We start from the raw sequence: 27428 nt of genomic DNA on the forward strand, positions 1-27428 counted from the left end.
AATTTCATTCCGCAGAATGGATGCAGGACCTTGCATTTATGGTGGATGTTACAGAGCACCTGAATAACTTGAACAAACAGCTGCAAGGGCGCAACAAAGTTGTCACGCAGTATTATGACAGCATACGTTCTTTCAAGTTGAAGCTGTCATTGTGGGAGACGCAACTCGCCGGTGGTGATGCAGCTCACTTACCCTGTCTGAAAAATGTGTGCGCGACCCAACATGTGGCAGACATGAAGCGGTTCAAAGATAAAATAACGGGACTGTTACGGGAGTTTGAGCAACGCTTTCAGATTTTTGGTGAACTGGAGAAAGACTTCAACGTTTTTTGCTCGCCATTCACCGTGAATCCCTCTGATCTGCCCGTCAGCATCCAACTTGAAATAATAGACTTGCAGTGTGACTCGGATTTGAAGGGCAAATTTGCCGCAGCTGGCTTGGACACATTTTATCAGAATCTCTTGCCAGGTTACCCCAACTTGACAGCCCTCGCTGCAAAACTGTTGTGCCTGTTTGGAACCACATATCTTTGTGAGCAAGTTTTCTCTGTAATGAGCATAAATAAAACAAAGCTGCGCTCAAGGCTCACGCACAAGCACTTGAATCACATCCTGAAGTTGGCTGCCACTCAGGATGTGACGCCTGATATTGATGCGCTGGTGAAAGCTAAAAGATGCCAGGTATCAGGAGTCAAATAAACTATGCAAACCCACTTAAAGTGCTGCATGAGACACCCTGATATAGTTATGTGATCTGTGATATACTTCTGTGAATCACTGAGGCATTGTGTGTTTGTGTGTTCTTTGTCCTCAGAACTTTCAAATAACTTGAGGTGTTTTATGATTAATAGTGATGTTGTGCTTTTGGACACAATGTCCTCAGGCTCCAGCTTTATATTTATATGTTTTTATGTTGATGTGCTATTGTTTTTAATTTATTTTATTTTATTTGTATATTTAACCTATTCTTGACTCTGTGGTTCTTGCACTAGTTTGGGGAACAGGATTTCATTATTTTTATCTACATTTCTGCCTGAGAAATGACACCCTGATATAGATCTGTGAAACAGTTCTGTTAATCACTGAGGCATTGTGGGTTTGTGTGTTCTTTTTCTTTAGAATTTTCAAATAAACTTGAGGTGTTTTATGATTAATAGTGATGTTGTGCTTGTACTATTTTGGACACACTGTCCTCAGGCTCCAGCTTTATGTTTTATGTTGATCGTATTAAAACAAAGAAAACAATCTGAAGTTGTTGTTTTTAAGTTATATATATACCATGATTTTTCCGGTCCGGCCCACTTGGGAATAGATTTTCCTCCATGTGGCCCCTGAGCTAAAATGAGTTTGACACCCCTGATTTAGACCTTCACTGTCTCTGGTCCACACTCCAGCCCAGTTGGTGGCGGTATTCACCTTAAAGTTGGTTGCCAACCGCCATATAAAATCCACAGAAGAAGAAGAAGCGTTGGAGTAGCTGTCTGGGTGGGGGGTTTTTTTTCAAATATTTGAACGATCCAATAGGAGAAGAGTGGCGTTACCCAGGCAATTTCGAATTTGATGATTGAAGTCGGTTTGTTTATGTTAACTAGCTAGCAAACCATAACTTTTATTCCAACAAAATAGCGAATAACTTAGCTAGCTACACTAACATAACATGTCTCAAGTGAATGGATTACAAACAGCAATGGTCGGGGAAGAAATTGTTGCCCAACTCAACAGAAAAGGTAAGGTGTAGTTGACGTTAACTAACTTAGCTAATATTCCACTAGTTAACAATGCATGATAGTAGGCCTCTTGAGTTTACTAGCTAGTTATAGTTAACGACGTTAGTCATATTGCAATGTAAACAATATTTTGTTTTATATTTATCGTTCGGTCAAGCTACAGTGGAAAGACGAGATATAGGCTAGGCCTAGGGTACACACTAACGTTCGGTCAAGCTACAGTGGAAAGACGAGATATAGGCTAGGCCTAGGGTACACACTAACGTTCGGTCAAGCTACAGTGGAAAGACGAGATATAGGCTAGGCCTAGGGTACACACTAACGTTCGCTTCGGGGGCAACTTCTGGACTCTTGGGACATTGGGCTGTATTATTGACACCCTAAACTAGTAACTTAGCTAGGTAGTTAGCTACAACCATCATCCTGTTACAACAACAATGTTGCTTCTTGTCTTTCACAGAATTGCGCAAGCAGCAGTTGATGAAGTACTTGGCAGCAAAAGGAAGACTGAAGCCACCCAACCCAAAGTAAGAAATCATCATGGCTTGACGGCTATCTTCTTGGCCATTATATATCCTATAAAATGATTAAATAATTCAAGGTTTATACAAATGTAAATTCAATAGAATTCAGTCAGAAAAACAATAGCCCATATGTCTCTACCATACATGGTTAAAAAGTTACCGACGATTTACTCTGAGAATTGAGCATGTTTAGAGTTAATGGAATTGTCATCAGAGGCATGATGAAAAACTGGTCACTGCTCAATAGAACTCTGAGGCGCTGCTCCGCCGCAGAACGTCAACTGACAAACTGTCTAGTGGCTGCAGTGAAAACATGGTCTTTTTCTAAATGAAATCCGCTGAATACAAAACTAAATAGGGCAAAATATTGATTTACAAAGCTAAGACTGAATTGCAATATCCACCCTCCGCGAAGACAATCTGTTCCTGTTTTCATTGTGTATTTCTGAGTCTTTCCCTTTAAATCGCCATAGAAACGGCCCCTCTCAAAGTAGATCGCTCGCTGGCAATGAAAGCCAAGGATCTGGAGGTGAAACATCTCCAAATGATACCATCTCACAACACCTTATATGAAAGAGATACAACCAAGAGCGGCGCAGTTTAAACTAGCAACGGTCACAGCAAATTAACTTTCTTATTTCACCAACACTGTCAAGTACAAGTCTATTAAGGTTATAATATTTTAGAGAACAATCTAATGATTAATTCTATGTAATTTATAATGACATAGGGCAAAGAACGACGTTTTCACGTTAATTTCGTAGCACCCTCTTGAATTGCCTAGTTTTTCTCTACATACCCGCAGCGAGTGAAAGCCCAACCATATAAAGTAACTGGCATTAGTGCCAGTATTTCAGCTTGAAATGTCTTATCCATAGACTTTTGTAAATAATGTCTTATCACACATGACTAATTTTCAGACCATATCTTCGAGATGACATTAAAGCAAAGAAGATCACCATGTCTACAGTGAAGGACGATGTAAGTACTGTAGCTAATCCCTTTCCTCTCCTCCTTGACAAGAACTCTCTCAAAGCAAGCCTGGCAGTTTGCTCACTCAATTATATAGTGAGGCTTGAATTATAATAGGTACCGTGTGGCTCAGTTGGTAGAGCATGGCGCTTGCAATGCCAGGGTTGTTGGTTTGATTCTCAACGGGGACCATTATGGATTTTTTTCCCACGGAAATGTATGCTCTCACTACTGGATAAGAGTGTCTGCTAAATGACAAATATAAAATGATAATTAACTGACACGTTGAGGTCTGTGTACTGTTCATGCAAAGCAGGAAAGAGTTACTAACTATATCAACTGATGTTTTGTAATTACAGCTGGCCCAGGGAAAAGAGAACCAGGGTCCAAATGCCCTCAAGATGAAAAAGGAAGCCGTGAAGGTTCAACCTCTTTCCCAAACCACTGGCACCCTCTGCAGTACCACCAAAAAACAGAGCTCCACCAACGGTAACACTCTGCGTCTCCTCTCTGCAGCATCGGTTACTGCACGTCTCAACGTGCTCAAAGGCATGACAAAGACTTCTGCGGTTGCCCCATGTCACTCAGCCAGCCTGAAGACTGCTCCAGCCAGATCACAATCCACTGTCCCTACCAAAAGATGCCCAGGCACCACCAACCATCTCAGAACCCAGCCTAATCCAGCTGTTAAAATCTGCAACACACGCCCTAGCTCAGCCAAACCCCTGGCAAACGCTGGTAGAACACGTTCAGTCAGCACAACCAGACCAAAGCCAAATACTACTGGGAAACCCGCTAACACACTCTGCACAGCTAGCACACGGCCCATTACAGCTAGCACACGGCCCATTACAGCTAGCACACGGCCCATTACAGCTAGCACACGGCCCATTACAGCTAGCACACGGCCCATTACAGCTAGCACACGGCCCATTACAGCTAGCACACGGCCCAACACAGCTGGCAGTGCCAGAATGAGTCTGAGCAGAATGGTTAAATCCAAGACCGGCCTTGTGTCTGTCCAGGTGCAGCCTAGAAGCACCACGGTCCCTGCTCCAGCTTCAGCCCCCTTCACCCCCTCTGTCCTGAACAGAGCATGCCCAAGCACCATCCCAGTCCCAGCTCTGACCCAAAAGCCACCAGATACTACTCAGAGGAGAACGACTGATTCCAGACCACTCCCAGGGAGATCCAGTAAACCAGCAGGGCAGAGACAACCTGTCACTGGACCTAAACCCACCATCCAAGGCCCTGCTGGTCCTGGTCCCAAGACTGCAGCTACGAAGCCAGGCGATAGGAGGACAACCGAAACCTCTGGCAGAGTTTCCATCCAAGAGGTTGAGCGTATTCAGAGGGCTCCATCACAGCACAGGGCCGAGGCTAGAGGAGCAGGACCCAACACTCAGATATGGAAGCCTGCCTCTCGAGCCTCCACCGGGATAACAGGAAACCAATGGCAGGCCAAGGCTCTGTGTAGGGCCATGCATGCAGCTGTGGCTGAGATGGGACAGAAAAGCAGCGGCGAGGAAAACCGAGGCAGGGTGGAGAGCGGGAGGGCAGACACTGACACCAAGAATGAACCCAATGCTCCATCGCCCTCATCAGCATCACCAGCGTGTTGGCCTAGGCCTAACAGGAGCACAGTGAATGGTGTGTGGATCCCCCAGATGGTGCCTCGCTCTGCCAGAGAGTCCAGCCATGGCCAGGAGGAGGTGGGGTGGGAGGCTGGTGTTGGCCTGAAGACACCCAGAGACCAGGCCAGGGTCGTGCCCAAGACAGAGGGCCGCAGGAAGATGACAGCTGCCCAGGAGGAGAGGATGTCAGTTAGTTTTTTATTGTAAATTAGATCATTTCTAGGAAGTAGAATACAGTACATTGACATGTTTGTGATTTAGCAGACAATCTTATACAGAACAACTTGAAATCTTAACATGTTCAACTCTAGACTGTTTGAATAAGGCCTTGGCTTACACAGTGCACATAAATACTTTGAATTTTGTTTGTTGAAATAACAAAATAAGATCAAGATAATGTTGTCATTTCACTTCAGTAAAAGGTATGTATGTGTGTTGGTATCGTAGCGTATGAATGTGCTGGCCCTTTTCGATTATACCACCATATTCTTTCCACCCAGCACCTCGTCATTAAATATAGTGTTGTTGAATTGGACTACAAACATCTGACTTTACCCCAAAATGTTACTGAACAACCTTCTATTCGACTCTGTGTGTGTGTGTGACTCCAGGCAGAAGCTCCAGGAATGGCGTGAGAACAGGGGCATCTCCTACAAGCGTCCCCCCATGCCGGTGAGGCCTCCTCGGGTGCGGCGCACCGTGGCCCTCCCTCAGGCCTACTGGGACGGTATGGAGGAGGAAGTTGAGGCCAAGTCTCTGGTTGGAGTTGTGGACAGGTGCCTGGCTGACTGCATCAAACTGCTGATTGAGGTGTGGCGGAGGAATGGTTTCGGTCAGATTACACGCTTTGACATGAATTTAAAATGTATGACAAATCAACTGGGAGGTTGGTTGTTATCTTTATGAACCCTGTACAAAGTTTGTTGGATTTGTCATAGAAGCAACCAGTGTGTTTCCCACTGTTTTTCCAGTTACTGTTCTGCCTGTCTAAACTCTAGTCTAGACCAGGTGCTGTGTGGCTCAGCTGGTAGAACATGACGCTTGCAACGGTTGTGTTTTCCATTTCCACAGGGGACCAGTACGATCATATATGCACACACTACCGTAAGTCGCTCTGTATAAGCACATCCGCTAAATGACTAACATGGATCCATTCTGTGACATTCCTCTGAGACCGATGGGGTGGTGCGTTTCAGTGGAAGAGGCCAGCACAGCAGCTGAATGAAGGCCTAGCCCTTGCACAATGCGTTTTGGGGTTGCTTTGTGTGTCGTGTTTTTTTCTTCTTCTGAAGACACAAATATTAATCCAACACACGGTCAGGTCAGATGATTGATGTAGTTTATATTATTTGGGGAATAATGTCCTAATAAAACGTACGGGGCTTTGGTCAAAAGTAGTGCACTATGTAGGGCAGTGGTTCTCTAACCTCTCCCTGGGGACCCACATATGTTTCACAATTTTGCCGTAGACAAATGTCTCACTTTGGTGATTCAGTGAATCAGTTGTGTTGAGTAAAGGTTTAAGAACCACTGATTGTAGAGTATCGGGTGCCCTTTGGGGTGCAGTTGCACTGCGAGAGCAAGACGTTTGGAGGAACACGTATATTGTTCCGTAGGTGGTATTCATTAGTGGTGCAACTCTTACAGTGTGTGTAAGACATGTACAGTCGTGGTCAAAAGTTTTGAGAATGACACAAGTATTAGTCTTCACAAAGTTAACTGCTTCAGTGTTATGAGATATTTTTGTCAGATGTTAATATGGTATACTGAAGTATAATTACAAGCATTCCATACGTGTCAAAGGCTTTTATTGACAATTATATTAAGTTTATGCAAAGAGTCAATATTTGCAGTGTTGACCCTTCTTTTTAAGACCTCTGCAATCCGCCCTGGCATGCTGTCAATTCACTTCTGGGCCACATCCTGACTGATTGCAGCCCATTCTTGCATAGTCGATGCTTGGAGTTTGTCAGAATCTGTGGGTTTTTGTTTGTCCACCCGCCTCTTGAGGATTGACCACAAGTTCTCAGTGGGATTAAGGTCTGGGGAGTTTCCTGGCCATGGACCCAAAATGTCGATGTTTTGTTCCCTGAGCCACTTAGTTATCACTTTTGCCTTATGGCAAGGTGCTCCATCATGCTGGAAAAGGCATTGGTCATCACCAAATTGTTCTTGGCTGGTTGGGAGAAGTTGCTCTCAGAGGATGTGTTGGTACCATTCTATATTCCTGGCTGTGTTCTTAGGCAAAATTGTGAGTGAGCCCACTCCCTTGGCTGAGAAGCAACCCCACACATGAATGGTCTCAGGATGCTTTACTGTTGGCATGACAGAGGACTGATGGTAGCGCTCACCTTGTCTTCTCCGGACAAGGTGTTTTCCTGATGCCCCAAACAATCAGAAAGGGGATTCATCAGAGAAAATGACTTTACCCCAGTCCTCAGCAGTCCAATCCCTGTACCTTTTGAAGAATGTCAGTCTGCCCCTGATGTTTTTCCTGGAGAGAAGTGGCTTCTTTGCTGCCCTTCTTGACACCAGGCCATCCTCCAAAAGTCTTCGCCTCACTGCGTGCAGATGCACTCACACCTGCCTGCTGCCATTCCTGAGCAAGCTCTGCACTGGTGGTGCCCCGATCCCACAGCTGAATCAACTTTAGGAGACGGTCCTGGCGCTTGCTGAACTTTCTTGGGCGCCCTGATGCCGCCTTCACAACAATTGAACCTCTCTCCTTGAAGTTCTTGATGATCCGATAAATGGTTGATTTAGGTGCAATCTTACAAGCAGCAATATCCTTTCCTGTGACGCCCTTTTTGTGCAAAGCAATGATGACGGCACGTGTTTCATTGCAGGTAACCATGGTTAACAGAGGAAGAACAATGATTTCAAGCACCACCCTCCTTTTTAAAGCTTCCAGTCTGTTATTCTAACTCAATCAGTATGACAGAGTGATCTCCAGCCTTGTCCTCGTCAACACTCTCACCTGTGTTAATGAGAGAATCACTGACATGATGGCAGCTGGTCCTTTTGTGGCAGGGCTGAAATGCAGTGGAAATGTTTTTTGGGGATTAAGTTCATTTTCATAGCAAAGAGGGACTTTGCAATTAATTGCAATTCATCTGATCACTCTTCATGACATTCTGGAGTATATGCAAATTGCCGTCATCAAAACTGAGGCAGAAAACTTTGTGAAAATTAGTATTTGTGTCATTCTCAAAACTTTTGACCATGACTGTACGTGCATAACCTGTGGCTACTATTGTCACCGGATGAGGAAGGTCCCTTTGTTTTTTGTGTGTGAGGTGAGCTGTGGGATTAATTTCCCGTAGCAAGAAAATAATCCATACGGCTACATATCGGGATACGTAATATTTTTGCCCTAGTTGGCTATTCCTGCACCAAAACTCCAGTATTATTTCTTCATAGCATGTTCTCCGTCTTTTTAAATAGGGAGCCCATTTATTTCCATTACTTATTTCTATTACTTATCAAAAGTTGTTTTCTCATGGCTCTCTTGTCACTCTGCAGCAGACATATGGTGAGCAATATGTTTGGAACATCGAATCGCAATAAAATCACAGTATCGAATGCAATACATATCGTATCGGCACCTACGTATCGTGATAATATCGTATCGTGAGGTCCCTGGCAATTCCCAGCCCTAGAAAAAAAAGTATAATTTCACGTAGCAATTTTGAAGAGAGAAAGTTGTTTACGGTAATACGATGGGAAAGTGACTGCCCATTTTGTGCAATAATTATTTTCTGTTTTTTTGGGGGGGTGGGGGCGGGTTGTTGCTGCTTGAAGACCATTCAAAAAAAAGTTTAAGCAGATGTGGTCCCACTTCCCATGGTATTGTAGACTGACCATGGTTGTCACCCCTCTGCTATCTGTTGTCCAGTCTTTTAAACAGACGGATTTGTATGTTTTTTAAAATTATTATGCTAACTAGATTTCCACGGGGGTGCAGACATCGACTCGGGGTTAACATGACCACGGTTGTCACCCCTCTGCTCTCTGTTGTCCAGTCTATTAACATGACCTGTGGTCGCCCGTTTAAAAGTCACAATAATAATCTCCTTTCTCCTGAAGTGTGCAGTTATCACCATATTTGTGATACCTGTCATTTCCTTTCAAATCAGTGAAGCTGAAGTGAACACATGCACACTTTGGGAGGAAGCAGAGATAATTTGGACGTAGGCAAGATGTTCAACATCACTTATTTTGGGAGTTTGATCCGTTCCTACACACATGGTAAACCTCGAGACCAAACAGACGAGTTGGTTGACCCTCATCTTTCCAGCGTGGCCTGCCTGGCTGGCGGCCCCCTTTACTGAATAGCACATCTGGCCATCATTAGCTGTAGGCTAAATTACCAAATCCAACACTGCCAATTAACATAATATTTTTGTAATTTGTTAACAGCCTTAAAGATTTAGTAAAGAGACTTAAATGTCTCTCTTCTGTGAGTCTGACTGTTTCTGTGAGTCTGACTGTTTCTGTGAGTCTGACTGTTTCTGTGAGTCTGACTGTTTCTGTGTTTCTGACTGTTTCTGTGGCTCTGAGTACGTTGCTGTGTCTCTGACTGACTGTGTTTCTGACTGTTTCTGTGGCTCTGAGTACGTTGCTGTGTCTCTGACTGACTGTGTTTCTGACTGTTTCTGTGGCTCTGAGTACGTTGCTGTGTCTCTGACTGACTGTGTTTCTGACTGTGTCTATCTGTGTGTTTCTCTGTGCCCCCCCACAGGGCTGCCCGTCCTCCCAGGTGCAGGAGATGCTGTCCACTGTGCCCATGGCTGAGAAGTTCTCCAAGTACTGGATCTGCCAGGCCCGTCTGATGGAGCGCCAGGGCAACCTGGATGTGCTGCCCCTGTTTGAAGAGGCAGTACGCGTGGTGTTAGAGGTATAACATACTCCTTTTACCTTCTCTCTCTCTACCTCCATCCCTACGACTCTCTCTCTCTACCTCCATCCCCATGACTGTCTCTCTCTACCTCCATCCCTACGACTCTGTCTCTCTCTACCTCCATCCCTACGACTCTGTCTCTCTCTACCTTCATCCCTACGACTCTCTCTCTACCTCCATCCCCATGACTCTGTCTCTCTCTACCTCCATCCCTACGACTCTCTCTTTCTACCTCCATCCCCATGACTCTGTCTCTCTCTACCTCCATCCCTACGACTCTGTCTCTCTACCTCCATCCCCATGACTCGGTCTCTCTCTACCTCCATCCCTACGACTCTGTCTCTCTCTACCTCCATCCCTACGACTCTGTCTCTCTCTACCTCCATCCCTACGACTCTCTCTCTCTACCTCCATCCCCATGACTCTGTCTCCCTCTACCTCCATCCCTACGACTCTCTCTTTCTACCTCCATCCCAATGACTCTCTCTCTCTACCTCCATCCCTACGACTCTCTCTCTACCTCCATCCCAATGACTCTCTCTCTCTACCTCCATCCCTACGACTCTCTCTCTACCTCCATCCCTACGACTCTGTCTCTCTCTACCTCCATCCCTACGACTCTGTCTCTCTCTACCTCCATCCCTACGACTCTGTCTCTCTCTACCTCCATCCCTACGACTGTGTCTCTCTCTACATCCCAATGACTCTCTCTCTCTCTACCTCCATCCCTACGACTCTGTCTCTCTCTACCTCCATCCCTACGACTCTGTCTCTCTCTACCTCCATCCCTACGACTCTGTCTCTCTCTACCTCCATCCCTACGACTCTCTCTCTACCTCCATCCCTACGACTCTGTCTCTCTCTACCTCCATCCCATGACTCTGTCTCTCTACCTCCATCCCTACGACTCTGTCTCTCTCTACCTCCATCCCCATGACTCTGTCTCTCTCTACCTCCATCCCTACGACTCTCTCTCTACCTCCATCCCTACGACTGTCTCTCTCTACCTCCATCCCTACGGCTCTCTCTCTACCTCCATCCCCATGACTCTGTCTCTCTCTACCTCCATCCCTACGACTCTGTCTCTCTCTACCTCCATCCCCATGACTCTGTCTCTCTCTACCTCCATCCCCATGACTCTGTCTCTCTCTACCTCCATCCCTACGACTCGGTCTCTTTCACTCACTCATATATTAGACCTTCTCTGAAGAATTCTCTAAACAAAATTAGAGTTCCCTCCCTTGGTATCTATTTCATTTAAACTAGTAAAATGATGGTTTGGTATCTATTTCCTCTCTCCATTCTCTCATTCAGCCAGTGGATGAGCTGCGGACTGTTGTGTTTGAGATGCTGAAAAAGAAGGAAGAGAGACAAGGTAATGAGGAAACTATAAAGACAGCAACATCCTGTCTCCTTGCCTCTTCCTCAAAAGGTATTGGAGAAGAAGGTCAGAGGGGAGGCACCTTGGACCTTCTCCTCCAATACGGTTGAAAAGGAAGTGAGGTAAGACCAATTGAGATAGAAATTTGAACCAGTCTGAGTTTGATTCCCCATCTGAACTTCATGCCTCTACAAGGTCCATCTCAATAATGTGGCAGTTTTTACACTTGTTTAGGATACTTTGTTGTTCCTGCCAAAACAAGCACCTAGATCTAGGTAGACACACTGCTGTGTCCATGGTTTTCTCTTTCTGCTGGCCGTACCAGGGTCATGCATGTTGAAAATGTTCAAATCAGTTTGTATTTGCTATTATTGGAAAGATTGAGTAAATATTATTTCCACTGTCGAGATTGTGGAAAGAATCCAACCCAGAGGCTCAAATCCCAAAATAATGTATTATGGTTATTGCCATGCTGCTTCCATTGGTTGAGTCAGTTCCAATATTTTTGTCATATTTTAATGATATTGTCGTCATGGCTTTTGACTGCTAAGTCATTTTTTTCCCCCTGGGAAAAAGTGGCCAGACGTGCAGTAAGTAGTTGGGTTTCATATTACTGAACATCTGCTGAAAGCCCTCTGACATTGGATTTCACAACAAAGCAGATGAAGGTTTCTGACTCATATTACCAGTTACTAGTGATTAATATAATGTAATACGCATTGAGAGTGTACAGTGGGGGAAAAAAAGTATTTAGTCAGCCACCAATTGTGCAAGTTCTCCCACTTAAAAAGATGAGAGAGGCCTGTAATTTTCATCATAGGTACACGTCAACTATGACAGACAAAATCAGGAAAAGAAATCCAGAAAATCACATTGTAGGATTTTTAATGAATTTATTTGCAAAATATGGTGGAAAATAAGTATTTGGTCAATAACAAAAGTTTCTCAATACTTTGTTATATACCCTTTGTTGGCAATGACACAGGTCAAACGTTTCTGTAAGTCTTCACAAGGTTTTCACACACTGTTGCTGGTATTTTGGCCCATTCCTCCATGCAGATCTCCTCTAGAGCAGTGATGTTTTGGGGCTGTCGCTGGGCAACACAGACTTTCAACTCCCTCCAAATATTTTCTATGGGGTTGAGATCTGGAGACTGGCTAGGCCACTCCAGGACCTTGAAATGCTTCTTACGAAGCCACTCCTTCGTTGCCCGGGCGGTGTGTTTGGGATCATTGTCATGCTGAAAGACCCAGCCACGTTTCATCTTCAATGCCCTTGCTGATGGAAGGAGGTTTTCACTCAAAATCTCACGATACATGGCCCCATTCATTCTTTCCTTTACACGGATCAGTCGTCCTGGTCCCTTTGCAGAAAAACAGCCCCAAAGCATGATGTTTCCACCCCCATGCTTCACAGTAGGTATGGTGTTCTTTGGATGCAACTCAGCATTCTTTGTCCTCCAAACACGACGAGTTGAGTTTTTACCAAAAAGTTATATTTTGGTTTCATCTGACCATATGACATTCTCCCAATCCTCTTCTGGATCATCCAAATGCACTCTAGCAAACTTCAGACGGGCCTGGACATGTACTGGCTTAAGCAGGGGGACACGTCTGGCACTGCAGGATTTGAGTCCCTGGCGGCGTAGTGTGTTACTGATGGTAGGCTTTGTTACTTTGGTCCCAGCTCTCTGCAGGTCATTCATTAGGTCCCCCCGTGTGGTTCTGGGATTTTTGCTCACCGTTCTTGTGATCATTTTGACCCCACGGGGTGAGATCTTGCGTGGAGCCCCAGATCGAGGGAGATTATCAGTGGTCTTGTATGTCTTCCATTTCCTAATAATTGCTCCCACAGTTGATTTCTTCAAACCAAGCTGCTTACCTATTGCAGATTCAGTCTTCCCAGCCTGGTGCAGGTCTACAATTTTGTTTCTGGTGTCCTTTGAGAGCTCCTTGGTAATGGCCATAGTGGAGTTTGGAGTGTGACTGTTTGAGGTTGTGGACAGGTGTCTTTTATACTGATAACAAGTTCAAACAGGTGCCATTAATACAGGTAACGAGTGGAGGACAGAGGAGCCTCTTAAAGAAGAAGTTACAGGTCTGTGAGAGCCAGAAATCTTGCTTGTTTGTAGGTGACCAAATACTTATTTTCCACCATAATTTGCAAATAAATTCATTAAAAATCCTACAATGTGATTTTCTGGATTTTTTTTATTCTCAATTTGTCTGTCATAGTTGACGTGTACCTATGATGAAAATTACAGGCCTCTCTCATCTTTTTAAGTGGGAGAACTTGCACAATTGGTGGCTGACTAAATACTTTTTTCCCCCACTGTATATGCATGGATGTGCATTACCGTGGGAAAATATATTCACAGCTGGAGACACCAGTCATTTTTGGAGACAGGTTTTTTTTTTTTTGGGTGTAGATCAGCTTTAATATTGCAGATAGGTTGTAACTTCCATCAATGTAATTGTCTGTATCACTTCCAATCCCCATCTCTCGTATGGGCTTCCAAGTGGCGCAGCGGTCTGAGGCACTGCATCTCAGTGCTTGAGGCGTCACTACAGACCTCCTGGTTCGATTCCAGGCTGTATCACAACCGACCGTGATTTGGAGTCCCATAGGGCGGCGCACAATTGGCCCAGCGTCGTCCGGGTTTGGCCGGTATAGGCCGTCATTGTAACTAAGAATTTGTTCTTAACTGACTTGCCTAGTTAAATAAAATAAAGATATACCTACATTCATATACACATGCATAATCACATCCTTTAAAAAAATATATTTCCCTTTATTACTTTCCAACCCCTTCCCTAATTGGAGTAAACTAGTGAACAACAATGCTTAGGCCTCTACTTCCAGTTTATACATACTATATACATTTTATGGACACAGTCAATTTGACAATTCTATTTTGTTTGCTTTTACTCCTGAACTTCCTCAACCTCTCATTTTCATGATGTCCATCTGGTTTGCTTCTTTATGCCATATCTTTCTAACTGTGCTCTTTCACAAAAGCTTTCAACCTATAATCTATATACTTATTATAGACACAGTATGATTACATTATTAGTTATCTTGTTGTTGTTGGTAGTTGTTATTAGTCCCATCCTTCAGCTCCATTCAACACCACCCATCTATCTCTTAACACCATCCTTATTGGATTTTTATTTGCCATATATTTTTTGTCTGGTCGTCACTAGTAACCACAGCAACAAAGTCATAAACTCCACCTATTTCTATAATGTATCTTCTTAAAATCTGATGTTAAACCTAACCTTAACCACACTGCTAACCTTATACCTAACCTTACATTTGAGTTCTCCCAAATTGTTACGATATAGCCAATCTACAAGTTTGTGGCTGTGGTAACTAGTGGAAGGGCCGCACACTATTTTTATGCTCCTAATTCACAGTTTGTCAAAAAAGCGGTTTGTCATAAACAGGTTGTGGGCTTTCATGCCTCCCACAGTGTACCAATGTTCCAGCGTACAACAATGTACCTGCATCAGTTGGGACAGGTTCTGACTAGAAAGGCAAAGGGGGGTACAAAGTCAGTTGCACAACTGAATGCATTCCACCAAAACGCGTCTTCCGCATTTATCCCAATTGGGAGAGCAAACCTGGTGTCCAACTACAAGAAAAGTCTGACCTCTGTGATTGCCAACAAGGGTTTTTCCACCAAGTACTAAGTCATGTTTTGCAGAGGGGTCAAATACTTATTTCCCTCATTTAAAATGCAAATCAATTTATAACATTTTTGACATGCGTTTTTCTGGATTTTTTTGTTGTTGTTATTCTGACTCTCACTGTTCAAATAAACCTACCATTAAAATGTATAGACTGATCATTTCTTTGTCAGTGGGCAAACGTACAAAATAAGCAGGGGATCAAATACTTTTTTCCCCTCACTGTAGTAGTAGTGTCATGAATGGATTTACTACACCAGAACATTCTGATATCCTGAAGAGATGGGTGGATATATTTGAATTGGGACCAGTAAACGGCGATGCACTTCAATGGATGCCATTTAGCAGTATGTGCACACTTCTCAGCAGTTGACTATAACAACATTGTTATTATTTCTACTACTTCCAGGTCAGTCTCCCGTAGCATCGGCGCAGGAGCCTGTGAGCGAGGAGGATGATGTTTTGGAGCTCGACTCTACACCAGACCCCATGGCCACACCCACAGCTGTCAAAGCCCTGATCCGTGGTGACCGAGGAGGCTCGTCTGTGGTCAAGTACAAGATCACCGCCACACCAGGGTACTCTATGACCTCTGACCTGACTGCCTATGGCCTCTTCCTCCTGTTTGACCTTTCTATGATCCGGTGACCGTCAGCCATTTTAAAGCTACAACCTGATATTTGAAAAATAACAAAAAGGCAGCCCCGCTACTTGTTTAGAAATACAGTCATTTTAAGTTAAGCAGAGACTTGCATCTGTATCTCCAGTCTGTCAGGTCCCTGCCTGGCGTTAACCCCTTACACTAAGTAGAAATTGACCTACATTGCCTTCGGAAATTATTCAGACCTCTTGACTTTTTCCACATTTCGTTACATTATAGCCTTATTCTAAAATTGATTAAATTGTTTTTCCCCCCCTCATCAATCTACACACACTACCCCATAATGACAAAGCAAAAACAGGTTTATTGAAATATATGCACATTTTATTTTTAAACCCCAGAAATATTACATTTACATAATTATTCAGACCCTTTACTCAGTACTTTGTTGAAGCACCTTTGACAGTGATTACAGCCTTGAGTCTTCTTGGGTATGACGCTACAAGCTTGGCACACCTGTATTTGGGGAGTTTCTCCCATTCTTCCCTGCAGATCCTCTCAAGCTCTGTCAGGTTGGATGGGGAGCGTAGCTGCACAGCTATTTTCAGGTATCTCCAGAGATGTTCAATCTGGTTCAAGTCTGGGCTCTGGCTGGGCTACTTATGGACATTCAGAGACTTGTCCCAAAGCCACTGCTGTGTTGTCTTGGCTGTGTGCTTAAGGTTGTTGTCCTGTTGGAAGGTGAACCTTCGCCCCAGTCTGAAGTCCTGAGTGCTCTGGAGCAGGTCTTCATCAAGGAGCTCTCTGTACTTTGCTCCGTTCATCTTTCCCTCGATCCTGACTAATCTCCCAGTCCCTGTCGCTGAAAAACATCCCCACAGCATGATGCTGCCACCACCATGCTTCACCGTAGGGATGGTGCCAGGTTTCCTCCAGACGTGACGCTTGGCATTCAGGCCAAAGAGTTTAATCTCTGTTTCATCAGACCAGAGAATCTTGTTTCTCATGGTCTGAGAGTCCTTTAGCTGCCTTTTGGCAAACTCCAAGCTGGCTCACTGACCAAGGCCCTTCTCCCCCATTGCTCAGTTTGGCCGGGCGGCCAGCTCTAGGAAGAGTCTTTGGTGGTTCCAAACTTCTTCCATTAAGGTAGAAATGAGGAACTTATTGATCATTTGTGAGAAGGAGGCAGATTAAATAGTTTTCAAATGACCCTAGGACAACGGGAGGGTTAAGAATGATGGAAGCCACTGTGTTCTTGGGGACCTTCAATGCTGTCAAATCTGTGCCTCGACACAATCCTGTCTCAGAGCTCTACAGACAATTCCTTCAACCTGTCAACTGTCAACTGTGGGACCTTTATATAGTCAGGTGTGTGCCTTTCCAAATCATGTCCAATCAATTTAATTGACCACAGGTGGACTCCAATCAAGTTGTAGAATGATCAATGGAAACAGGATGCACCTGAGCTCAATTTCGAGTCTCATAGCAAAGGGTCTGAATACTTATCTAAATAAGGTATTTGTGTTTTTTAATTTTGTACATTTGGAGAAAAAAAATTAAAACCTGTTTTCGCTTTGTCATTATTGGGTATTGTGTGTAGATTGAGGAAAAAACTGAAATGAATCCATTTTAGAATAAGACTGTAAGATCTAACAAGGGCTAGATTGGTGAGGACACAACAGTTCACCTGACACAAGACTGAATCCAAACATTACAATGTTGATTTTATGTGCATTTTACATTTACTGTATTTTTCTCCGCATTTGTTAACAAAAAATACTCTGGATACATTTAGTAACATGATAAGAATATTCATGGCAAATATGGGGTAGGTGCAACATAAGACACAAATTACAAGGATTTATTTCAAGTCTCTAAACTCAACAATGCAGTTAACAATATAATACAACAAAATAAGGTAGAACAAAAACAGATGAGAACATAAGTGAGCATACTAATATATACGTCAGTTCCGGTACTATATTTACAATGTGCAGGGATACTTGAGTGATGGAGGTATACACTGAGTGTACAAATCATTAAGAACACCTTTCTAATATTGAGTTGCACCCCACCCTTTTGCCCTCAGAACAGCCTAAATTCGTCAGGGCATGGACTCTACAAGGTGTCAAGCGTTCCACAGGGATGCTAGCCCATGTTGATGCCAATGCTTCCCACCGTTGTGTCAACGGTGGTGGACCATTCTTGATACACGTGGGGAAACTGTTGAGCGTGAAAAACCAGCAGCGTTGCAGTTGACACAAACTGGTGCGCCTGGCACCTACTACCATACCCTGTTCAAAGGCACTTAAATGTTTTGTCTTTCCCATTCACCCCCTGAATGGCACACATACACAATCCGTCTCAATTGTCTACAGGCTTAAAAATCCTGTCTCCTCCCCTTCATCTACACAGATGTTAATGGATTTAACAGGTGACATCAATAAGGGATCATAGTAGAGGTCTGCACTTTTTTCATCCCGTTCCCGCCCGCACCTGCAGCATTTCGTACCCCACCTCGCCTGCAACCGCTGGCTTTCTGTCCGACTCCCACCCACTACTGTAAGAACTGGTCCCAAACCCAACCGAAGTCCCGCAATGTTATTTTAGGCGTATGTGATGCAGCTCACTTGCCAGCCATAGTCCCAGCAATTTTGTGCCCTATAGGCAATATCAAATGCGCAAAAATAATAGGTTAAATTACCAGAGTCTCACATGGCCTGTTATAAACTCAGCAAAAATAGAAAATGTTTCTAAAACAAATGTATTACTGGTAAGTAATGTGGTATATTGTTTAATTACATTTTTTGTGACCTGAGTGTTTTAACCGACTAAAATGTAAATGTATTGTAAATGTTGACCAAAATATTACAGATGAGACAAAAATGTTTACCTGCCCCTTTAAGGGCGGGAGGTTACCTTGGTAATGTGACTCAGTCACGTTTGTGTTTGTGAGTGAGATTGAGAGTCTGACTAGTACCAGCGTTGTCTTCTCTTCCCTAGCAGTTGAAACTCAAACAGTGAAAGACAACCTAGTCTGACTAGTACATTGTCTTCTCTTCCCTAGCAGTTGAAACTCAAGCAGTGAAAAACAACCTAGCTTGGTAACAAAACAAGGTAAATAGCCATAGAAACACAAGGACAGTCTCACTTCAGTAGACGTTCGTTTCAAGGAAATTAGACCAACTTTTATGTCTGTGCGCAGCGCTTCTAAAAATGAATCTTGAACTCAGCTCTTCACGTGTGCACAGCTCCCAGCCTGGCAGTGTTGCAGCTCGAGGTGGGATAGGTTATATAGGATTCATAGTTCTTTGACTTTGTGTGATTTAATTTATCAGTTGTGAAACAAAACAGCAGAATTACTTTGAAAACAGCTACTGCAGCATTTGTTTTACTATAAATGTGACTAGTAAACTATTTCTATTCACAAATGCGAGTGAAATGCTCACACTGTGGAGCCCTTACCATATATATATTTTTAATGGTGCACAAGACACGGGTCTGATTCGCGCATGACTAAGTGGACTAATCCATTGCGGAGGCCACGGGGATGGCGCACAGTCCATCACTCTAAGACGTGATACTGAAATTGTTTATGGTAATATTATGTAAAAATCATGGTGTAACACTAATGTATCTAATATTATTTTATAACAAATACGCTTTCTCCCACGATGGATATGGTCGCTGTCTGCGGTTCTGAAACAGAATCTTCAGTGCGCCGTAGAGTTGGCGCCTTTCCTCATGTTGCTATGTGCATAATGGCAAAATTAACCAGCATATTGGGATTGAGAACAATAGTCCGGAGGCAGCAGCAGCAGAGACGAGGAAACAGCCGTTGCCTTAAAAGCCCTATTCGGACGGGATTAGTTTTATTGGGGGTGGTCGGGTGATTTTTAATTATTTGCACAAGCAGAGAACACCACATCTGTCATTCTAGTCCCGTCCGAATCTGTAATGTCAGTCATTTGTACAGGGCAGGAGAGTTAACAATTCCAGCCAGAATAACCTACTGTTTATTTGGCAAACTCAAAGGTCCTCTGATAATACTAGTCCCGTGCGAATCAACATCCTTGTGTTTTGAGATAAATGTCTGAGTATGACAGGTGTTGCTCACGGTTTCAGCAAGAAAGCGATAACTGATTCGATAAATTGAACGAAGTGCTGCGCATAGTCTATACTGTACCCCTTGCTGTTAATAGATCACAAAGCAGCATACAATTTACATAAACGTTTGGAAATGATAAGTTCACTTTCGCATCCATAACCTTAAAATGCATCTCAAGTGCAATGTTTAGCTCACATCTGAAGGCTGGGGGTAATTTAGGACGTCTACTGCGGATCGCTAAAATATCGTCATGATTATGATCACAATTCAAATATAATGGCGACACTATACCTAATATGATTTGGTATGGTTTAGAAACTTGGGAACCTTGCTCGAGTTATCAGTGTAGCCCTGTTAACGTCTGGACTTATAATGGAAATATCTATACGGCAAAAAGTCGTAACTGTCAATTTTTTGGGAAGAAAATAATTACACGGGGCAGTTTGCGCTAAAATATCGTAATGATTATGATCACAATTCAAATATAATGGCGACACTATACCTAATATGATTTGGTATGGTTTAGAAACTTGGGAACCTTGCTCGAGTTATCAGTGTAACCCTGTTAACGTCTGGACTTATAATGGAAATATCTATACGGCAAAAGGTCGTAACTGTCAATTTTTTGGGAAGAAAATAATTACACAGACATTCTGGGGTAATAATTACATAACCAATGTTTTGTAGTAATACTAGTCCCATGTGAATAGGGCTTAGCCTAGTTGTCTAAGAAAGTTGAGCGGGCAAACCCCCAAAATAATGAGGTCTATAATCAATCAATAGCCTAACGTTTAAATGTGCCTGGCTATACAAATCATCCATATATATCTACAGAAATACAGACACTGTATATGACATGAGTTTTATGATATGGAAATGTAAAGTGCACATTTGGCTTGCTTGTATGACATCAAAGCGGTATTTATTATAATCCTCAACGTCTCATCTTTCAAAATACATCGAGTCCACTTTATTTAAAGCGTTTCCCTCACTCGGACAACAATTAATTAGCAAAAGTTGCCCCATTAGTGGGAGGGATGTCCGCTACTTCTTGTCGCGCGTTCAAGTTCATAACTGCTGTCAGTCAAAACCAATACTGCGCTGTGAAGCAGAGACCTTGAGCTCTGATGTCATGTATAGCATGTTACTGAACAGCCACTGCGTTCCAATTTAGGTACTTATCAGTGTCCAAATCTGCAATTTTCAACGTATAAATGGTTACGAGTATAAAGCGCTACCACACTGAATAGGGCTTCATTTGACCACATCGTTGTGGCCAGACACTATTACTGCCATTGGCAATAGGTAGTCAGGTTGGGGCATGTTCCGTATTCCCATCAATCACCTTGTCTATGTTCTGATTGGCACCCTATTCCCTATATTAGGGCTGGCCCCGACTAACACAAATCTTGGTTGACCGAAAGTTGTCTGTTCTTTCAACTAATCGAGGGCGCCAGAGATCTAGAAAAAAACCTTAACCTGACCCAATTATTCTCCTCCAGCTCCTGCTGGCTTTCGCAGATTCTGCCATTACTCTCCTGAAGTTCCCAGTAATAGGCTTCACTAGGAGTCGGCAACCTTTCTCATGTGGAATGCCAATTTATCTTACCCTTTCTACCGATCTGCGTGCCAGTTATGGTTTTCATATGCACATTTTCAGGAAACAGTTTCATTTAATTTATAATGTCTTCATATCTCAAAATCATTGTCATGTGGCTAATCAAAATTCAATCTAAATGAAAATGATACAAACCTAAAAAGTGACTTCTATTGCCATTGCCAACTATGTAAAAAAAAAGCCTACATAAAGCCAACAAATAATATTGCAGCCTAAAGGTAGAAAATATCCTGATTTTAAAAATACATCTCCTATAAATCATATTGGCTACACATGGCCTGTCTGCAACGAACTTGAAACATTGTATAAACTATTAACTTGGGTCTGGCCCAAAGCTTGGGCTAGCGAACTTGCAACATTGTATAAAATATTCTGGGCCCTCAGTTTCCCGCACCAGTGAGCTCGGGACAGACTCAGCTGTAGGCTATTTGCACAAGGGATAAGAATCTCCAATTTGGACTCCAGACCAAAGGACAGATTTCCACCTGTCTAAAGTCCATTGCTCATGTTTCTTGGCCCAAGCAGGTCTCTTCTTTCTTTGCAGCAATTTGACCCTGAAGGCCTGATTCACACAGTTCCCTCTGAACAGTTGATGTTGAGATATGTCTGTTACTTGAACTCTGAAGCATTTATTTGGGCTGCAATTTCTGAGGCTGGTAACTCTAATGAACTTATCCTCTGCAGCAGAGTTAACTCTGGGTCTTCCTTTCCTGTGGTGGTCCTCATGAGAGCCAGTTTCATCATAGCGCTTGATGGTTTTGCGACTGCACTTGAAGAAACTTTCAAAGTTCTTGAAATGTTCCATATTGACTGACCTTCATGTCTTAAAGTAATGATGGACTGTCGTTTCTCTTTGCTTATTTGAGCTGTTCTTGCCATAATATGGACTTGGTCTTTTAACAAATAGAACTATCTTCTGTATACCCAACCCTACCTTGTTACAACACAACTGATTGGCTCAAACGCATTAAGAAGGAAATAAATTCCACAAATTAACTTTTAACAAGGCACACCTGTTAATTGAAATGCATTCCAGGTGACTACCTCATGAAGCTGGTTGAGAGAATGCCAAGAGTGTGCAAAGCTGTCATCAAGGCAAAGGGTACTTTGAAGAATCTCAAATATAAAACGTATTTAGATTTGTTTAAAACTTTTTTGGGTTACTACATGATTCCATGTGTGTTATTTCATAGTTTTGATGTCTTCACTATTATTCTACAATGTAGAAAATTAAGAAAGCCCCTTGAATGAGAAGGTGTCAACTTTAAGTATTTGATACACTGCTGATTTTGCAGGTTTTCCTACTTACAAAGCATGTAGAGGTCTGTAATTTTTTTATCATAGGTACACTTCAACTGTGAGAGACTGAATCTAAAACAAAAATCCAGAATATCACATTGTATGATTTTTAAGTAATTAATTTGCATTTTATTGCATGACATAAGTATTTGATCACCTACCAACCAGTAAGAATTCCGGCTCTCACAGACCTGTTAGTTTTTCTTTAAGAAGCCCTCCTGTTCTCCACTCATTACCTGTATTAACTGCACCTGTTTGAACTTGTTACCTGTATAAAAGACACCTGTCCACACACTCAATCAAACAGACTCCAACCTCTCCACAATGGCCAAGACCAGAGAGCTGTGTAAGGACATCAGGGATAAAATTGTAGACCCGCACAAGGCTGGGATGGGCTACAGGACAATAGGCAAGCAGCTTGGTGAGAAGGCAACAACTTGCCGCAATTATTAGAAAATCCTGCAGCGCACGCAAGGTCCCCCTGCTCAAGCCAGCGCATGTCCAGGCCCGTCTGAAGTTTGCCAATGACCATCTGGATGATCCAGAGGAGGAATGGGAGAGGGTAATGTGGTCTGATGTGACAAATATAGCTTTTTGGTCTAAACTCCACTCGCCGTGTTTGGAGGAAGAAGAAGGATGAGTACAAACCTAAGAACACCATCCCAACCGTGAAGCATGGAGGTGGAAACATCATTCTTTGGGGATGCTTTTCTGCAAAGGGGACAGGACGACCGCACCGTATTGAGGGGAGGATGGATGGATGGGGCCATGCATCGCGAGATCTTGGCCAACAATCTCCTTCCCTCAGTAAGAGCAATGAAGATGGGTCGTGGCTGGGTCTTCCAGCATGACAACGACCCGAAACACACAGCCAGAGCAACTAAGGAGTGGCTCTGTAAGAAGCATCTCAAGGTCCTGGAGTGGCCTAGCCAGTCTCCAGACCTGAACCCAATAGAAAATCTTTGGAGGGAGCTGAAAGTCCGTATTGCCCAGCGACAGCCCCGAAACCTGAAGGATCTGGAGAAGGTCTGTATGGAGGAGTGGGCCAAAATCCCTGCTGCAGTGTGTGCAAACCTGGTTAAGACCTACAGGAAACGTATGACCTCTGTAATTGCAAACAAAAGTTTCTGTACCAAATATTAAGTTCTGCTTTTCTGATGTATCAAATACTTATGTCATGCAATAAAATGCAAATGATTTACTTAAATCATACAATGTGTATCAAATACTTGTTCTCCCCACTGTGTGTGTGTGTGTATATATATATATATATATATATTAGTTGCTGCTTGACTAAAACAATCTCGGTCGACCAACAGCTTAACGTTCACCAACCAGTCGAGTAATTGGGGTCAGCCTACCCTATATAGTGCACTACTGTTGACCAGAGCTGCCATTTATGACCCATCACCATGTGTAGTTAACGTGTGCTCTGGGCTTGTAACCCATCACCATGTGTAGTTAACGTGTGCTCTGGGCTTGTAACCCATCACCATGTGTAGTTAACGTGTGCTCTGGGCTTGTAACCCATCACCATGTGTAGTTAACGTGTGCTCTGGCCTTGTAGCCCATCACCATGTGTAGTTAACGTGTGCTCTGGGCTTGTAACCCATCACCATGTGTAGTTAACGTGTGCTCTGGCCTTGTAGCCCATCACCATGTGTAGTGTAGTTAACGTGTGTCTGGGCTTGTAGCCCATCACCATGTGTATGTACTGTAAACTGTTCTCTTTGATCTCTCCCACCCGCAGTGGCTTCAGGAGCCAGCAGAGAGAGGCGACGTTGGCCCGCATGGTGGATGGACAGGAGCTGAGGTTCTTCACCCCCGTCAGGCGCTCGGTGAGGATCGAGAGGTCTGTGCTCCTCTACCCTGCCTCCCTGCAGGAGCACGACCACTGTGTGGCCTCCTTCAATGACCTGATGGCCCAGGAGGATGAGAGAGAGGGGGAAGGAGGGAGGGAGGGAGACGGAGAGGGGGGAGGCAGCGCCGGGCCCATCCCCAACGGCCATCTGTACGTTTACAGAGAGAACGGGGCTCTGAGAGACAAGGTCAACATCCAGCTGGTCTACGCTGAGGAAGAAGACTAAAGGACTGTGTCCTCCTAGTAGTGTAAAGTGGGTTCCTCCTGCTTTACCCTGATCTAATAGTACAGGATGATCTCATTCACCATCTGGGAATGTAGCTTTCACCTGTACAGTTGTATGTCCTTCAGTACAGAGTCACATTCCTTAGTAGAAAGCCGTAGTAAAACAAAAGGTTCTGAAACACACCTGGGGAGATGGGTTTGTCAATCTAGACTTTTCTGTACAGAATCCTGCAGGAAGAACCTGTCTATCCATTACTCATTTGTAACTGTCAAACCAAAAGCATCCATTTACTTTTTAGATGGAATAGTGTTTTTTAATGCAAACTGTGGTTAAGGTTTTTATTTTTTAGATTGTACAAACTAGCTTGGTTTTGTTGAAAAACAATTTTTTTTGTTGGTATTTTAGATGCATGAATGATGTACATATTTATGTATAATAAATAATCTACCTTGGTAATTTTGGAGTGTCATTAGTTTTATAAGTAAAAGCATTTAGTTAGTCCTAACCAGACTAAGTGTCAAAATATGGAAATCAATGAAGTAGATGTGCTTATGCAAACATAATGAATAATGGGGGATTAGTGAGTTCTCACAAACTAACACATGCACTTTACATTCCAAGGTTAAATACAGAGCTGATACATTTAGGACACACTGAATACATCATATTCCAGATTCAGTTTTAGCCATGAATGTCATCCAAGAAGATGGATGAATCATACTTGTGTGTTGCTACCGTTTGTGTTTCTACTGTTTGACTCTAACCCAAGACAAGGCCCCAGGGGTTGTCTACATACTGTACTTTTCATGACAAACTTTGATTTCAGTATGAGGTCACCGTCCCATCCAACCCAACCACATCAAATATACTTGGTAGGCTCGCTATAGGTTCAATATGATTATGATGCAGGTTTGACGTGTTACGAGCAATACTCACTAATGTGGGCGCGGTTTAAGTAGGAATGCTGACGCTTTCCGGGCTGCGCTCAATCTTATATTTGTGGGGGGCGCGGTGAGCGTGCAGACATTGCAGACCCTGAGACCAAGAAAGCACAACAGCATTGCATCACGGACTTCTACAAGTCAGCATCCACAAGAAGAGGCAACGGAGAAGGTATGTCAATTCCTCTTTCACCAACTTATTTTTTAATAAGTGTGAATGTGATATTTGCAGCATAGCATAGTCCTGTTTTGGACCACAGGAATCCTAATAAAATCCTAATAATTTTTAGAGGTATTTTTTTAATTAATTATTTTATTCAATGGATTGGATTCATTGCCATTTGTGTAAATTAAGAATTGTGTTACTAAATCATGTACGTTTATAAAGATTATGAAATGTAAAGGTACAATATGCAATATTTCCTGCGGTTTAGAGTTATTTTAATGATATAGTTTACAAATTTATTGCTGAAGAATACAACTTGGTTGGGTCGTTCCACCAATTCGGTGCCTTTTGAGACGTGTAATTTGGTCAAATTAGGATTTAGATTTCACCTAATTTTAACATTCTGTCATAAAGAGCACATGTTCAACGGTGGAATGGTGGAATGGAAGCATGTTGTGTGCAACAGCGAGGGAAAATTGAATGCAAGCTTCGCAAAAAGAATGCTGCATACATTATTTGCTCAAGGTGTGGAAAATGCTGAACCCAATGGACTTTTTATGGTTTAATAGACCAACAATAGACCATAGAGAATGATAGACCTCTAGTGCCAAAAGGATACGTTAGCCTGGGCAGCACCATTGAGGGCTTCCACCATTTTTATGTAGTCAACTGGGTGGGACTTCCAACTTCATTGGCTTATCCCTGCTGGTGGCCCCGTTGGAGTCATGTCCAACTGGGTCATCAGGAGGAATCAGCCAATCGTGAAGAAGAAAATTAACTACTTCAAAATGGAGATTGCCTCATTGATGCTGCCCATGCTGTCACAGACACTATAATGACACATGGAGTCCTCTATCTATCTCTATGCAATAGACCCAGTGGATGCTGGTGGGAGAAGCTATAGGAGGACGGCTCATTGTAATGGCTGGATTGGAACAGAGTCAAATATGGTTTCCAAATGTTTGATGTATTTTATTCCATTCCAGCCATTACAATGAGCCTGTCAGCCTATAGCTCCACTGAGACAGACATATGTTGAAGTGTCCTGGGGTAAGGAATGTTTTTTTTTGATACTTTGGCTTATCAGTTCCTTCTCCAGGTGTTCCAGGACCCGTGTCAACACATTAATCAAGGTTATCAACTCTGGATCAGAGTAGACCATATATTAGACATTTGAAAGCGCCTATAACTGGGTTACAGCTATTGGCCTAAGCCAAATAATGAGCTACTTGGGTAACACGCTAATTTAAAGTGTTGAGAGTGTGGTTTGTAATGCTTCTGTGGTTTGGGTAATACAAGAGCTTGGTGAGAGTGTGGTTGACCTGTGGTTATTTTGCATATAACCTTCCCACAACTTTCTGGAAATGGTGCAGGATGGTTGCTTGGCTTTGGCAAGTTTAAGGAACTTGACAAAAAACGTTGTTTTCTTGGTATATCAATACTTTAAGAGAACATTTCTTAAAAGTTTGAACATGGTTACATTTACAGTGCCTATAGAAAGTCTACACCCCCAAGATTTTTTATAAAACATTTTGTTGTATTACAAAGTGGGATTGAAATTGATTCCGGTGGGCTTTCCCGCTTCGACAAACAAAGGAAAGGAGTGGTGCTCAACAACAAAATGACTAATTCGAGGTAAAAAGGAGTTGGAACACTCAACAAAAACAAGGAAGAGATTGGGGTCTTTTTGCTCACGTTAATTCATTGTACAGGATGTGAACAGGTGACTGACGTCTTCCTCAGAGTGACCTGACCATTGCGCTTAGTTCCTATTTATAGCC

At 43.1% G+C, this 27428-nt stretch overlaps 1 protein-coding gene across 2 annotated transcripts; it reads left to right on the top strand.

Moving 5' to 3' along the window:
* The first annotated feature begins 1491 nt into the window (after nt 1–1491).
* Nucleotides 1492–24996, top strand: LOC121530713 (cytoskeleton-associated protein 2-like). Of its 2 annotated transcripts, XM_041835886.2 has the most exons (10): nt 1492–1726; nt 2187–2253; nt 3171–3231; nt 3582–5041; nt 5468–5666; nt 5928–5960; nt 9598–9753; nt 11071–11131; nt 15237–15405; nt 24204–24996. In XM_041835886.2, exons 1-10 carry the CDS (start codon nt 1657–1659, stop codon nt 24538–24540), a joined length of 2613 nt encoding a protein of 870 aa, XP_041691820.2. In that variant the 5' UTR covers nt 1492–1656; the 3' UTR covers nt 24541–24996. The 2 variants fall into 2 exon arrangements, with proteins under 2 accessions (XP_041691820.2, XP_041691821.2); XM_041835887.2 differs by lacking the exon at nt 5928–5960 and having other exon boundaries at nt 1493–1726.
* Nucleotides 24997–27428: the final 2432 nt, after the last annotated feature.

This window comes from Coregonus clupeaformis, chromosome 18 (genome assembly GCF_020615455.1).
Source record: "Coregonus clupeaformis isolate EN_2021a chromosome 18, ASM2061545v1, whole genome shotgun sequence".
In the NCBI taxonomy this organism is placed as follows: Eukaryota; Metazoa; Chordata; class Actinopteri; order Salmoniformes; family Salmonidae; genus Coregonus; species Coregonus clupeaformis.